This window comes from Rhamphochromis sp. 'chilingali' (assembly GCF_963969265.1).
Source record: "Rhamphochromis sp. 'chilingali' genome assembly, chromosome: 6".
NCBI classification, from domain to species: Eukaryota; Metazoa; Chordata; class Actinopteri; order Cichliformes; family Cichlidae; genus Rhamphochromis; species Rhamphochromis sp. 'chilingali'.
Genome location: NC_137933.1, coordinates 28,507,257 through 28,522,368, shown reverse-complemented (window position 1 = coordinate 28,522,368; position 15,112 = coordinate 28,507,257). Strand labels below are relative to the sequence as shown.

The 15,112-nt window shown below is 41.2% G+C and overlaps 1 protein-coding gene across 1 annotated transcript in view; it reads left to right on the top strand.

Moving 5' to 3' along the window:
• The window catches only part of ush2a (Usher syndrome 2A (autosomal recessive, mild)), a 227,024-nt gene that overhangs the window by 207,843 nt on the left and 4,069 nt on the right, over positions 1-15,112 (top strand). The window contains exons 75-87 of the mRNA XM_080885054.1: positions 6,132-6,213; positions 6,303-6,448; positions 6,766-7,107; positions 7,304-7,665; positions 7,775-8,144; positions 8,302-8,583; positions 8,673-8,842; positions 9,547-9,877; positions 13,339-13,545; positions 13,647-13,739; positions 14,280-14,425; positions 14,640-14,758; positions 14,948-15,046. Of these exons, the coding sequence (XP_080741180.1) occupies positions 6,132-6,213; positions 6,303-6,448; positions 6,766-7,107; positions 7,304-7,665; positions 7,775-8,144; positions 8,302-8,583; positions 8,673-8,842; positions 9,547-9,877; positions 13,339-13,545; positions 13,647-13,739; positions 14,280-14,425; positions 14,640-14,758; positions 14,948-15,046 (2,749 nt within the window). The remainder of the gene's footprint in view (positions 1-6,131; positions 6,214-6,302; positions 6,449-6,765; positions 7,108-7,303; positions 7,666-7,774; positions 8,145-8,301; positions 8,584-8,672; positions 8,843-9,546; positions 9,878-13,338; positions 13,546-13,646; positions 13,740-14,279; positions 14,426-14,639; positions 14,759-14,947; positions 15,047-15,112) is intronic.

Here is a 15,112-nt window from a genome sequence, read left to right as displayed (position 1 = left end):
ACAGGATTCACCTCTGCTTACATTTTATAAATATAGAGGAAGTTTAGAGATTACTAAATCAGCTTAACATAAAGACCAAGCAGAATATTCAAGCTGATTTGGCTCCTAGTAACAAAATTAGCCTACCAACAGTTGTAACACTCACAAATTAAACCTTTCTACTTCCTTTGTATATTTATTTATAAATGCAAGTTAAAAAAAAAAACATTCTCTCTCACAAAGTGGCTTTGAGACGGTAGTGACTTTTAGGTCTCCAGTGTGACCTTAAATTTGCAACAAGAGAAGCAAATAAACTCTTTAAGATTCGTTCTCAGTCCATGTACCAGAGAAACAAAAACAAAAAAAACACAGTTACGTGAAAGGCTAGCAGTACCTTACGTGCCTGACCTCTTATGATATGTGGCTGTTCTTTAATGTGTATGTGTTACACGTTTTCTAAAGTAACTGTCCAGTTAAGTTTTTCAGCCACAGTCATGAAAAGGAAAGATTCTCCATCTTACTGCAGTTTTATCCTTGAAAGGGTATACTTTTATTCAATTAATGTAGAAGACATACAGATGTTCATACGTGATGGTAAATCTAAAAACAAATAAGTTACATATAAACGGGCAAAAAGCTTTACTTGTTGCATTTAACCCTCTTTTAACTTGCTGCTCAGCAATCCTTTTTGCATCACTTTAACCATAAACCAGCAAAAGAATGTGGCCGAATAGGGATAACAAGGCTTTGCCCTTGCGCTCAGTGACACCCTTTAACAAATGAGGAAGAGAAAAGAGAGGAGGGAAGAGAGAAATGCAGAGCTGAGTGTGCAGAGAGTGAGGAGAGAGGCATGAGGAGGTTAAGAGAGGAGGAGGAGACAGGTGAAGTGAGGAACAAAGGATTAGAGGAGAGAATAAGGAGACTCATATGCAGAGTTTGTTAGGCCCTCGGCCTATCAGACCTCTTAGTTAGAGGTCTCCATCTCTGATTGGAGGGCTCTCAGCATTCTGGATAAACAGCCAAATAATCAGGCTGCAACACTCCCTCCTCTCCTTTCTGCAATCTTTGTTTCTACTCGTGGGTTGTTTTTTTGTTTTTTTTGCAGCTCCTCCCTCTATCATTCCATACTGCCCATTCCTTCATCACTGCATGTCCATCTGGAGTTTCCCTGCTTCTGTGTAAAATTACAGTTTTTATCTTATGCTCATCCACAATGCTTGCCCCTTCATTCCCTCTTCTTCTAGCTTCCTCAAGTGATTTTTTTTTCAAGTGAGTTTACGTTCTTACTTCCCTATCTCTTCCTGCTCCGTCGCTCCTACACACACACCCTCTTTCGCTGGGTAATGATAGGTTGGTGTTATTGTGTGTCTGTCTGTGAAGAGGCCACACCACCCAGTGTAGTACTCTCCACTTTGAGTCGGTGTTTAGTACTGCAACCACAATATGATGGTCATCACTTTAAAGGAATGCTGAGAGGGTGCGAATGCATGAGAAAAAGAGAAAAGGACTTGCTATATTTGTGATTATTGAGTCCATTCAAATCTGGAGCATGTGGGAGTGTGACAAGTAACTGAATATTTGTGTTTGCTTTGGAAGTGGGGACCATTTAGTTTTGAGGAGTCCTTCCTACCTCTCTGATGCTGTCTCACACCATGGGCATATATATATTTGACACTTAGCATAATGTCTATCGATTGGTAGGGAAAAGATGGCGGGGTTGCCAAAAAGCCTGTAGGATTTTTGTGATTCTGGTCAGTCTGCTGTCTCCATCAAGTGGATTTTTAAAGCGCTCCCATTCACCTCGCAACAAACAATCATTTCATTACTTTTGATGTCTTTTGTAAAGTTGCGATAAAGAAATATTATTTCCTGAAACATCCTCTAATTTAATTATTATTATGTTTGCCAACAAGCAACAATCCCCTCATTTAAAATTGTGTGTATAAAAAAAATATTTTTTACTTTTTTCCCATTTTTTTTAACTAGCTTTAAAACATAAAACAAGAGACATTTTTCTATTGCCTTGTTTTATGGAATAAAGCTTATCTGAAAATATATCATTAACATGTTCTCTTATTTTAATTTCACAAGAAATCTGTGGATTTTTAGCATGCTGACCATTACTCATTATAATTTGTCCACTGGTCTTTGGCTGCATAACACACACAAATATAAACACGCGCACACACAAGAATATATATACACACTAAATATGCTGTTCCCGGGGTCCAGAGATGCCAGAGCCAATCATGAATGTCTGTGTGAAGTGGGCATGCCTGTTCCAGACCCCTGCAGTCCCTCTCTACATCTGTGCTGGCCACAGACATAACACATGCCTAATGGCCACTCCGTGTGTCTGTGTGGTGTGTTTGTGTATGTGTGTGTTTGTGTACGTGTCGCACAAAGGTCTCTATGTGTCAGGGTTTGTCTAACGCACCCTGACTAGCAGGGACACCCATGCAGGGCATTTTGCAAACAGACACAGGGCAATTGTTCCAGCAGCATTGAATTAGGCATGCACGCATAAATATGCACACACACACACACACACACAAACTTGGCTTGAGAGCTTGGCATGGGGTGCAAGAGATCAGTGTGTGGTGTACTGGCTCACCTCAGAAACCTCTGAAAACAATTACTGCTCTCACAGGGCTGGTCAGGGCACAGCTTGTACTAATAGGCTGGACAATTGAATTGAATTGAATGGAACTGAACTGGATGAGATGAAGTGATTTGAGCTGAATTAAGATCATTTAAGTCAAATCTGATGTTAACATGTTTTATCACATACATGAAAGAAGTAAGACACACAATAAAAAAGCTGAAACAGCGTGGTGCTTTATTATCTCTGCAGGAATTAATATGACCGAGCAGAGAAGCCAGAGAAGGCCTGTAGAGACAAACGTCCTAAAGGCAGACCAGTTGGACCCCATTCATCTGTCACTAGGCATTGTTCTTTGATGTATTTTCTTGGGCGCTCATCTTACGTTTACCTATTCTTTTATCATGCGTGGGTTCGATACAAGGAGTGAAATGAAGTGTTTGTGTATGTGCATGCATGTGTGTAGCCATATGCTAATGCTGGTCTGTCTCTGTCTCTCTGCGGGGCCTAGAACTGTGGCCTTTGTGAGATAATCAGCATAATTCTTTTGACAAATACACATGGTTATTCTTAATTAGTATCACACACTGTCCCCTTGGCTGCGGAATGCCTCTCTACCTGAATATCACGCATATCCACAGATGTGCAGTCTCACACACACACACACACGTGCGTGAACAGTTCTCGGGACACATTGGTACATACAAAACAAGACGCTCCACATGTGGCCTTACTTGAGTAAATAAAAATAGATACCAGTACATGTGCACACACATGCAGGCTGGCACTTTAATTTAGGCACTCAGTCCACAGGGCCTCTTCTTTAGCTCACACACACACACAGGAGAAGTCAGAAGAAAGATACAGAAGATTGAATAGATTGCTTCTTTGCAGTCAATGTTAAGTTGTGTTGAACCATCTAAGATCCAAGAGCTCTTTAATGTATAAATTAACAAGACCTCTTCCTTTCTTTTCTCTTCTTTCCTGATCATTGTCTCCATTTCTGTACTTCTGTCTTGTTTACGCTGCCTCCCTGTCTCTCTTTCTTTCTCTTGACCTCCCTTTCCCCCTCTCTGTTCTTTTGCATTTTGTATGATTAATTGGTGACTTTGATCATCCGCACACATATGCACCAGCCCATGCAGAGTGAATTTAGCTTGACAAGAACCTTTTCCTTTCATATCTTAGATTGCAGCTTCCCCCGTGGTCCTTGATAGGTTGGCTGTGGGTTTGGGTGGTTTTTGTTGGCAGTTTTACTTCTACAGTATGTAGAAGTATGAGTGTAATACTTCAGTGTTTCGCAAAGTGGAATACTTTATATTTTGTGAAGCACTTGATACATGCAGATTACTTACCATTTGGAAGCTGGCCCCAACATTGAAATGAGGTTATAAATACCTATTGCTGAATTGGAAGAAGCAGGTTGGGAACTACAGTCCCAGCTGTATGGTTTTCAGTATTTTCATATATGTGCTCCCACTGATTTATCTAGTGGATTAAATTAAATTTACCTGGTAACTTTCAGTTCATGTCATGATTTATTTTGTAGTTTTTCATGTATGCCATTACCTACGCATTGTCAGATACCTTAAAAGTATTTGCTCGGTGTGGCTGTGTTTGTCTTTGTGTGGCTTTGCACGCTGTGTGTGTATGTGAAAGTGCATGTATGAGAGAGGAATAGTTATTGAGGGAGCTGTTAATGTAATGTAATAGGTGTGTGTTTCAGTGCTACACTGTTTGATTACAGCCTGTCTGCGTGCCTGTGTGTGTGAATTTCACAGTGCTTGATTTTTGAGTGTGTGCGTGTGATGTAGCGAGCAGGCCGTTAATGTGGTGTGTTTCAGTGATAAAGTGTTTGAATGTATTGCCATCTAGAGGCATGTAGCAGAGTCTCCACGCTCCTATAAAATCTGCCAGCGCCAGATGCTGCTATTGACAATGTGCATATGTTAACCGCTTTATAGGCCACATGCCTCACATATTTCACTGGCTTTTAAGGTAGAGAGATCTCTCATTCCTGCTCACTTAATCTGTCTCTCCCTTTTGCCACATCTATCTTTTTTTTTCTCACCCGCTTTAGCTTTCTCCCCTCTTTTTCCACTTCACTCAATCTCTCCATGTCTTACTCTTTCTCTCACCCCCCTTCCTCTGTCTCACCTTCTTTTATTTGCTTCATCAGTTATTAACTTACTCACCTCTTACTTTTTCTCTTTTAACTCTCTGCCCTACATTACTCTACTGACACATACTTTTTTTTTAAATTCCACTGTCTTTTTTTCCTTTGTCTCCATTTCTCTCTCCCACCACCCGTTTCTCTTTCTATCTCTTCCCATCCTTTCCCCACCCTTTCTCGCTCTGTCCCTCCCTCCCTCTGTCTACTGAGAAGTGCTGTGATTTGCAGGAGGATTTAGCTTGTGTCTAGGTGTCTAGGGGCTTATTAATCCTATTTTGCTGTGGATGAAAAATATGTTGGCTTCCAGACATGAAAACAGTGAATACATGCATTCTGGTTCATCCTTGGTGCCAAGCTACGGTGATTTGTCTGGGTTTTCATTTGACTCAGTTTGAATCTGAGTCTTTTTGATCCCTTTGACGCTGCATTGAAGTGGGTTACCAGTTAATCTCTTTACATATGCTCGGTTATGTGAAAGCATACAGTCCTGAACAGACAATTTTAACTGCAGACTCAACTCTTGAAAGAAGTGTAATCTCCTGTGTTGTATATCCACACAAATATGTTCACACACACACTGAAAAACATCACTCTCATACCTGCTTCAAAGCGCACAGTCATAAACAAACACAAAATCAAATAGGCAATGCTACATCCTGGAGCCTGGTGCTCCCAGACTACCATGTCATCGCACGCTAGGGCCTTTTGAAACAACAGTGTGTCTCTTATCAATTAGTAAATGGTGTTCCCTCTGTATCACACACACGCATACACACTGCCCCTGTGTCTGCCAGGGTGTTGGGCTAGGTCCCACTGCCTAAAGCTACTGGCAGACATCCTGTGCCTGTGTCTGTTTGTGTATGTGATATGAAAGGGTGCATGTGTGACATAAACACACAATCTGGAAGCTTTGAATTCACCCATAAGGGACAGCTGTCTGCCTGCCAGTCTCTCTCTCAGTCTCTGCCACTTTTCTGGTGTCTGCTTACCACTGCAGAGGATGTATGTTGAAATGTTGATATGGCAAATCCCAAGTTATGTCATCTTAGCTTGCCATTGTTTCAATGCTCCTTTTCATTCCATGTTTTAATGAGTAATGCTCTGGTTTTTATTCATGCAGGATTTGTTTGTGTAACTAATTTTGTCTCTCCCGTCTCTTGCTTTGGCTCTCTACCCGCTTTCATGTTAGCCTTTATGTATCTGCCATTTTTTTCCTTCTTAACGCCTGACCAATTATTCTGTTGTCTTCACCCAACCATGTCTTGACCCCACTATTCTTCTTCCCTGTTATCTCTTTCTCCAACCTTTTCTCTCATGATGTTACCTTTTTATCTCCTATCTTTTTATATCACACACTGCTCTTTTTGTCTCTCTCAGGATTCACAGCTAGAGGCAATAGTCTATGGTCTTGAACCATACAGTCAGTACAGTCTACGAATAGAAGCTTTGAATCGGGCAGGTAGGTTGAATTTGTTGAGAAACTAATTTAAAAGATGATTTAGACCAGCTACTGAACACCCCCAATGAATCTGTCCTGTAACTTTTCAGGCAGCGTGTCCAGTCCGTGGGTGGACATTAGGACCCTGGAGGCTTCTCCAGCCGGCGTGCCTAACTTCACAGTGAAGCAGAGAGAGCAGGGCAGGGCGTTACTGCTCAGCTGGGATCCACCACAGTCTCCAAATGGAGTCATCACGGTACATCGATACACATAAGAAAATCACTGAGCATATACCAAATAGTGCAGTCCACCTAAGATAAGATGCAATAGTAACAAGGTAGTTACGGCAATATAGCATACATAGACCCACATGTGAAAGTCCACAAGACCCCCAGAAACATGAAGCACAATATCTCAGTGTAGTTTATATGTGCACAACTTCACATATTTTTTTGGTATATGCTACATGTGCAACCTGCAACTAAAGTCAGTGCTGTTCGCATGTCCTACTTAAACCCATATGTTTCATATTTGTCTTGAAATTTCTCTTCTTTCTCTTGTCTCCTTTTGCAGATGTATAACTTGTACAGTGAGGGGAACCTAGAGTTCAGTGGTTTGTCACGTAGTTTCCTTTTTCGGCGTTTGGAGCCATGGACCGTTTATACGCTGACTCTTGAAGCTTGTACCTCAGCAGGCTGCACACGCACCCCTCCTCAGCGCATTGCCACAGCAGCAGCACCACCTGCTTCCCAGTCTCCCCCTAGGCCTCTCTTTGTTGGCTCAGACCAGGTGTCACTTACCTGGGGCCCTCCTTCTCAACCCAACGGGCCAATTAAAGAATATTTCTTACTTGGGAGGCGTTTGGAAGAAGAAGGGAGTTGGAGAAGTAAAGAAGAGGATATTGAAAGGGGGAAAGTAGGTGAAACTCTTAAAATGTCTAAATTTAGAGTCAATCTGACCAGTTGTAGGAGGGCTTGGTAGAATATACTAGAGCTCCCAGTTTATAAAATATTGTTTTATGTCCTGTTTTTTTATTGATATATATATTTAAAAAATATCACAGTTTACGAGGTTAACAATTAAAATTGCATTAATATTGTGCTGCCAACAGATCCTCTTCAGAGAAGCGTCCCCACGACAGGCTGAAACCTACTCCTATACAGTATATGGTTTGCGTCCATGGACACAGTATGAGTTCAGTGTCTGTACTTATAACCCAGCTGGGCACACTTGCAGCCCTTGGGTAACAGTAATGACCAGACAAGCCCCCCCTCGTGGCTTAGCCCCCCCAACAGTGAGTCATCTCCAGGGCCGGCCCAGTGAGGTAGTGGTGTCCTGGACTCCTCCTTTGGAGCCTAATGGAGTACTTCAGTCTTACAGGATTAAGAGAAACAACATCAGTTTCTCTTTCAGTTTTGACCCCACTGTTCTCAGCTACACAGATGACGACCTCCTGCCTTTTTCAGCATACAGGTATTGCTTTTTTTGTTTGTTTTTTGTAGCCATACTATTTTGTAGTTTCTGGTTAACAACTTTATAAATGTGAAGACCAAACTTCATTTTATTTTGCTTTTGTACACAGCTACTCAGTCATAGCCTGCACGTCTGAGGGATGTATCACCAGTCCTCATACAAACATCACAACTCTAGAGGCTCCTCCTGCCATAGTGGAAGCTCCCAGAGTGGACAAAATCACATTCAATAGTATGCATGTTTCCTGGAGTAAACCACTGACACAGAATGGAGAGGTGACTCAATATGTGCTGAAACTTAACAACGAACAGGTTTATCGTGGAAGAGACCTAAATACAGTGTTATCAGGCCTGCAGCCACATACATCATATACACTGGTTCTGCTGGCTTGTACTAGTGGTGGATGTACTGCCAGTCTCACAATGTCCACTTCAACAGAGGAAGCTCCTCCCACTGGCCTGTCTGCCCCGACACTTAAGGTTGTGTGTTTATCTTTGACTTGTATTTAAAACCTTTATTGCCAGCGTTTATTTTCTGCTAGCGTTGGTTATTTTCTATTTTATAAATTGAATTATTTACCAAATATTAAACACAACTGGGGAATCTGCTTGATGTGCTTTTATGTTTCATTTGAAGGTTACTGGCCCAGAGTCAGTGGAGATTAGCTGGAGACCACCAGAGCACCCTAATGGCATCATCACAGGGTACGAACTCCGCCGAGATGGAGAAGTTATCTATGTTGGCACGGAGACGCATTACCACGACTTCATACTTTTGCCAAGCGTGGAATACAATTATGTTGTCAGGGCCAACAACAGCAGAGGCGCTGTGAGCAGCACAGTAGCCACTGCAAAGACGCATCCATCAGCTCCGTCTGGTGTGGGTCTCCCAACATTAACACCTGTAGGACCAAACCAGGCAAGTCGTCGTTTATTTAGTCATTGTGAGTGAAGCTGAATCAAGATCTTGTTAATGAAAGTTTTTTATGCTGTTCTTTATCTTACTAGGTGAGAGTAGAGTGGCAACCTCCAGCCCGTCCTAATGGAGACCTAGTGAGTTACACTGTTTATCAAAGAGATCCAGTCCACCTCAGCATCATCAGCAGTGATTTCACTCCACAAGATAGTGCCTTCTCAGAAAGACACACTATTCTTCATGGGCTGGCTCCTTACCACAGGTCAGTCAGTCTCCACGACTCTCCAACCTTTAGGCAGTAAAACACATTTATTTATTATTATAACTGTGTGTTTTTAGATCAAGTTTGACAGGTAGCTATATATGCTCAGTGTAGCTTTTGCTGGTGTTATAGTTCTTTGTTCCCCAAACTGGTTGCAGAAATGTTTCGCAACTCAGTTTGACATTTCAATGGACAATGCTAACAGTAAAACTTCAAAAATTTCCAAAACTGAGGGAATCATGTACAAGCGATTAGTCGCTACAAGGAACAGTTTCACTTGGTTTTACTTTAAAAAAAAAAAATAATAATTTAAAATTCTAAGAATCTATTATGTTTATTTAAGTCTCTATATTATTATTTACGTTCACATGGACAATTAAGCGTACAAACCACAAAACAAAAAACGTTACAGTGTAATGTGAAATGGACAGAATCAGTGATGGTGGCTTTTCAAAGCAGGAAATCAAAAAAAAAAGAAAAGAAAGAAAGTCAACTTTTAACATTTTGACAACAGTGTGGACCTACCATTGTACTATGTATTTCTGATTAAGGGTGCATCTGCAGTTGGCTGGCTATTTCTGTGTACACATAATGTGTGTGAACCCACAGGACTCAAAACATGTGAGCTCATCAGCCTTTTCTATATGATGTCTCCATGTTAATGTTCTGTTTGTCCCCTGTTTCTGTTTTCTATTTGTGGGCAGGTATGAGGTGAGGGTGGAAGCTTGCACAGAACTAGGTTGTTCCTCCAGTGACTGGTCATCTATACTCACGCTGGAGGCTCCCCCTACTGGACAGACAGCACCACTGTTAGACCTCCAACCTGACAAAGATACCAAACTACAGACCAGCTTTCTACTCACCTGGTCCCCTCCAGCTCAGCCAAATGGTAGAATCCTGTATTATGAGGTGCACCGCAGACTGGATAGTCCCACGGCCACCCACAACAGTGATGCAGTAACAGCTGTTTACAGGAATTCCTCTACTACGTGGAAAGATAATGGACTCCACCCATACACTGTATACCAGTACCAGGTATGTTATTTGTTTTGGGTAGAAAAGAAGGTTTGAAAGTGTTGACAGTAGACATTAGTAGCCACTAGAATCACAAACATAAAGTATCTTTTAACATTTTCAAATGATTTTTTTTAAATATAGAGGTTGAAGGCTTGATTCTGCAGAGCATGAGTGCCCTGCTTTTTGTCTTCTGCACAAGTCAGAACACACACACGCACACATAAAGCAAAAAGACCACTCTCATGCATCAACTGGTATGACATCCATATACTCGAACAATCGCAGACACACAAACACACGAGTAATCAGACAGGTGTTAAATGGAGTGGTCCATATTCATGCTGTTGTGCTCGTGCATTGGTACACTAATTGACAGGTTAGCCCTTTGGAAGCAACAATAACATTAGCATTCCTGCCTGTCAGACATATGAGCTGAGGCCAGAGAACCGGTGTAATTGATTGAGTTTGCCTGATTGTAGCACCGTCTTTATTTACGAGGGTCCTAATTTATGACATGAGGAGGGAGGGAGGGAGGAGCTTTGGGAGATGACGAGCGGGCAACAGAGCCATTAATCACTGGGCCCTCTGAGCACCCCACTTCCTGATTACCAGCCAGCCAATCGAATTAACTGTTAGCCTCCTTGGTAACAGAGCTTGTACTGGAAAGACCTTTTAATGGTGACCGCTACACGTCCCCTGAGGATTTTCCTCTGGGGAATTGGGATGCATGAACAATGCGGTGTTGAGTATTGGTGAAGTCATGTGTTTTTTGTTTGGGATTTTTTCTGTCCACGTGAACATAAGTGAGTGTCTCAGAGTGCATAGAAACTGTAAACATTTATAGATATTTCATCTCACCATGCGTTTCTCTGTTTTTCTAAGCACTAAGTGATGTTTTCTTAGTCAGTGTATTGATCTGTCTTTCTGTACACACTGTACCACTTACCTGCTTGGTTGTTTTACTCTCTGTCTGCCTGACTTTATTTAGCTGTTATGTTGTGTCTGTTACCGGGACCTCATCCTTTCTCTCTGTGTTTCAGGCGTACACAAGGACAAGTCAGTTCAGTTTAGCACACCACAGCACAGAGAGAGAAATCATATTAGGCTAATTACACTGGGTCATAAGCTTCTATTGACAGCTTTATGCTTGGTTTTAATTACTGCCCGCTTTCACACAACTTAGCCCCTTCACCTCAACTAGATGCACCCGCCAAGTAGTACCGTCAGCCTATCAGAGCACAAAGTTTGATTCCGCAGTCCAGCCTTCCAATAAAAAGGCTGGAATACTATCTGGAAGTTTCCTGAAGTCGTTTGTTGCCATGGTGGCTCATTTGCTGCCACGGAAACTAACAGGGTATATTTTTATTTTTTGTCTAATAAACCAAATCATGGCCCAATGGACGAGGGGAGGACAAGAGAGGAGAGGAAGCAGTAAAAAGTCTGTAGATGATATAGGGACAAGGAGATTAGTTCTGTCTTTTAGCAGTGGATCAAGTGCAAGGTGATCTGGGCTGACTTTAGCTGTGAACTTTTTCCTCCATTCTGTCTATGTGGCACAAACTTTTTAATCAAACCACAAAAACCATGCATCTCATTGAAGCATACACTGTGTTGCTACCAGGGTAGGGAAAAGATGGTTGTTGCTGGGTAGAAGTATTTTATTGCTGCAGTTCATAATTTCTTATGGCAGCAGTAGCAAATTTGATTTATACCATCTCAAGCAACAAGTCATGTGACAGTTCCTGCGCAGGATCTAAAAATGCTGCTAAGAAAATCCATTTAGCTGATGCTATTGCTCTTTTTTTCAGCCTGTTTAAGTGTGCTTTCTTTGTTCCAAATCCAAATTTTTATAACAGTATGAGTAAATGTGACTGGCCACAGGTAACACCGTTGCAGGAGAACATGCAATCAAGGCCATAATTAATGTACAGTAGAGAACTAATTACTTCTCAGTTCCCCTCTGTACGCTACTAAAATTTTACAACAGCACATACATTTGTTCATTTACAGTAATAATACTTAGGAACCATTCATATTTACATATATAGATACATACATATATGCTTTAGGATTTGTATATGCAACATTTATCCTATTAAAGTTTTTTTATCTTTCAGTTCTCCAGCAGTTTCTCTTTTTTCATCAGTATCAAAGGATTTGTAACACATAAACACATAAAGTATCAGTATGATGTCAATAACCTAAATAAACATGATCTACTAGTGTGTTTCTATCTTTTTAAAAGATATTTGGACTTTCATTGCATTTTCCTACATATTTAGTGTATTGTTTTCAAATTCGGAGAACATATATCTAAATATGTTTTTTGAAAATGAAGTTTACATATGGCTGCATTTTCTAATGAGTTTGTCGATTCAGAAATATAACCACTGAGCTACACCTTTTGTGTCACTTATAATAACCATGTTTTATCTAAAAACATGCAGTTTAATTGCAAGAGGAGAGCAGCTGCCAGTCTGAAAACACTATCAGTAAAGTGTTAATTTCATATGAAAAGTTTTGATATTATTGAGAAATCTGTTAGCAGAGCAGGTGATGAAAGCCCAGAAGTTTGCTCTAACATATATTGTGTGTCGTGGGAAATAACTACAATCTAAACATAATCTTATCTGTAGAACTAAACATATCTGTATCTATATACAAAAGAACACCAAGTTTAAATTTCTCCTGATTCCTCTGTTTGCTACCCTGCATCTTGCCCACCTTTCATCCTATCTTCCTTCCCCCCTGATCCCCAGTCGCTCCATCCTCCATTCTTCCTTCCTCTCTCCATCTTGGTCCATCTGTGCTGTCACTTAGATCAATCAGTCTGATTGATCACGGCCTAATTGACTATTATTGAGGTTAATTCAACTCGTAACACCCCTGCATGCACATGCATGCACGCAGAAATCTTGCAATCATACCCACAAACAAAAAACCCACACGCACAGACACACACTTTCAACACTAAAGCTCAGACCCATCCATCTGCCTTCTGCACTACTTCTGACAGGCTACAGATGACTTACACATGCAAATCTCCACCCTGCCTGACCCTGTGCTGTGTACACCTTCTAATTATACCCAAAACAACCACACAAATAAGATTACTCTATGGTGTGTGTGTGTGTGTGTGACTCCTTGATGAAGGTGAAAAGTAATTGTCATGCAGATATGTTAGTGGTGAGTTGCATGGTGAAAAGGTTTTGCTCTGACTGCTGATGGTAGTTTTGATGGATGGTCCAGTGAATTGATGTATAACTTTCTGTTGGTCTGGCGAATACTGGGTAATTATGAAAAGCCGTCTTCATCATGAAGAGTTCATAAAATGCATCTGAAATCCTAATGTTTGGGGTAAATAGTCTGTATCACATGTTCTCATTTGCTTTTATACATCAGTTATTGACTTGTGCTTGCATAATGTGCAAACTGAAAAGTTACCACATAACTGATAAATGTGCGGTCTTATCTGACAGGTGTGGGCAGTTAATTCAGCTGGTCATTCAGCCAGTCCATGGGTGAGTGGAAGAACAGGGCCTGCCCCACCTCAGGGTGTAGGACCCCCTATTTTTCTGCACGTTTCAGCAACGTCAGCTGTAGTGGACATCCATGCTCCTGCCCAACCCAATGGGATTATTAGTCTTTACAGAGTGTTCTCGCTGGACCACAACAACCACACTCTGGTAAAGAGTCTTCTACTATATTCAGTAATACACTTAATAATAACTTGTCCTTGTTATGTTAACTTAAACACATTTTACCCCTCTCTGTCCTCTCCCTGTAGCTCTCAGAGGGTACATCGCATCCGCAGACACTCCACGATTTACGTCCCTATACCCAGTACTGGGTAGGAGTGGAGGCCTGTACTTGCTATCAGGTAATAATACTAAATGTAGGTTAGGCATTATACTCAGGGTCTATACAACTATACTCGGTCATTAAAGTTGAATACTATCTGGTAATATGTGGTATCTTTGTTGATAGTCTGTGCAGAGTTTGGATGTTCTCTCTCGGTCTGTGTGGGTTATCTTCAGGTCCTTCAGCTTCAGCTGCAGACCAAAGACATGCTTGGGGTTTAGTTAATAAGGGGTTCTAAATTGGGTGTAGGCTTGAGTGTTTGTCTGTCTCATTGTGTTAGCCCTGCAACAGATTGGCGACCTGTCCAGGGTGTACCCTGCCTCTTGCCCTGTGACAGCTGGGATAGGTACAAGTCCCTGTTGCCAATCTGATTTAGATAACTGGAAGAAAATGGATGGGAAATATTTATGATTACCTCACCTATTGGTCAAATTTCAAATGCAGATTCAAATACTTACATCTCTTTTGCTGATTGAAAGTCATTCCCGAGTATTGTAGTTGCAAGTGAGGCCATATTTTTTAACACTTTTAAAATCTCTTCTTTGTGAACCATCATCAGTGCTGTAGCCGTGGTCCGCTGAGTGAGCTCCACACTCTTGCTGCTGCCCCAGCCCACCAGCCTCCTCCTCGCCTTGTCACTGTGACCTCCCGCTCTGTTCAGATGGAATGGGATGAGCCTTTGTCGCCCAATGGACTCATCGAAAGGTAAGAGAAAATCTTGAATTACATTTTGTTCTTGAAAAGTGGCGTGAGGCAACTGAAGTTGTGATGTAGCACTATATAAATAAAAATTAACCAAATGGATTTGGCTTAAATAAACCTGTACTTCCTTACTTATTTGAAAAGTGCACATACAAACTAAAAGAAAGAAACCCTATCATCTTGCTTTCACTTACACTCCTTTACTCTTTGTACCCAGCTGTGAGCTTCACCTCAGATCGCCTTGCCCTCAGCCCTCCCAGCCTATACCCCTACCTTGTATTGAAGGACCAACAGAAATCAGTTTTTTTGGTAAAAAGCGGAGCTACAATGTTACAGGTGAATATAAAGAAATATCATGCACCAGTGCCACTGAAAAGTAACACATACAGTAAGAAAGAATCGTAAAATCAATGTTAGGTGATTTAAAATAATAGTTTTTATTCTGTAAGTCTTGATTATGCTGGGATAACTGTTTTGAAACGTTTTTCTGCTTTATGAGTTTTCTGTGACTAACAAACTGCGCAGGTCTCGCGCCGTACTCCACATATGAGCTCAGAGCTGCCTGCTTTAATAACATGGGCAGCACTGCCTCCAACTGGACTACTGTCCACACTCTCAGTGAAGGTAACACATTTATTACTGCTTAAGCAGTCAGTAATATCTAGTTTTAAGAATGATAAAAACCACATT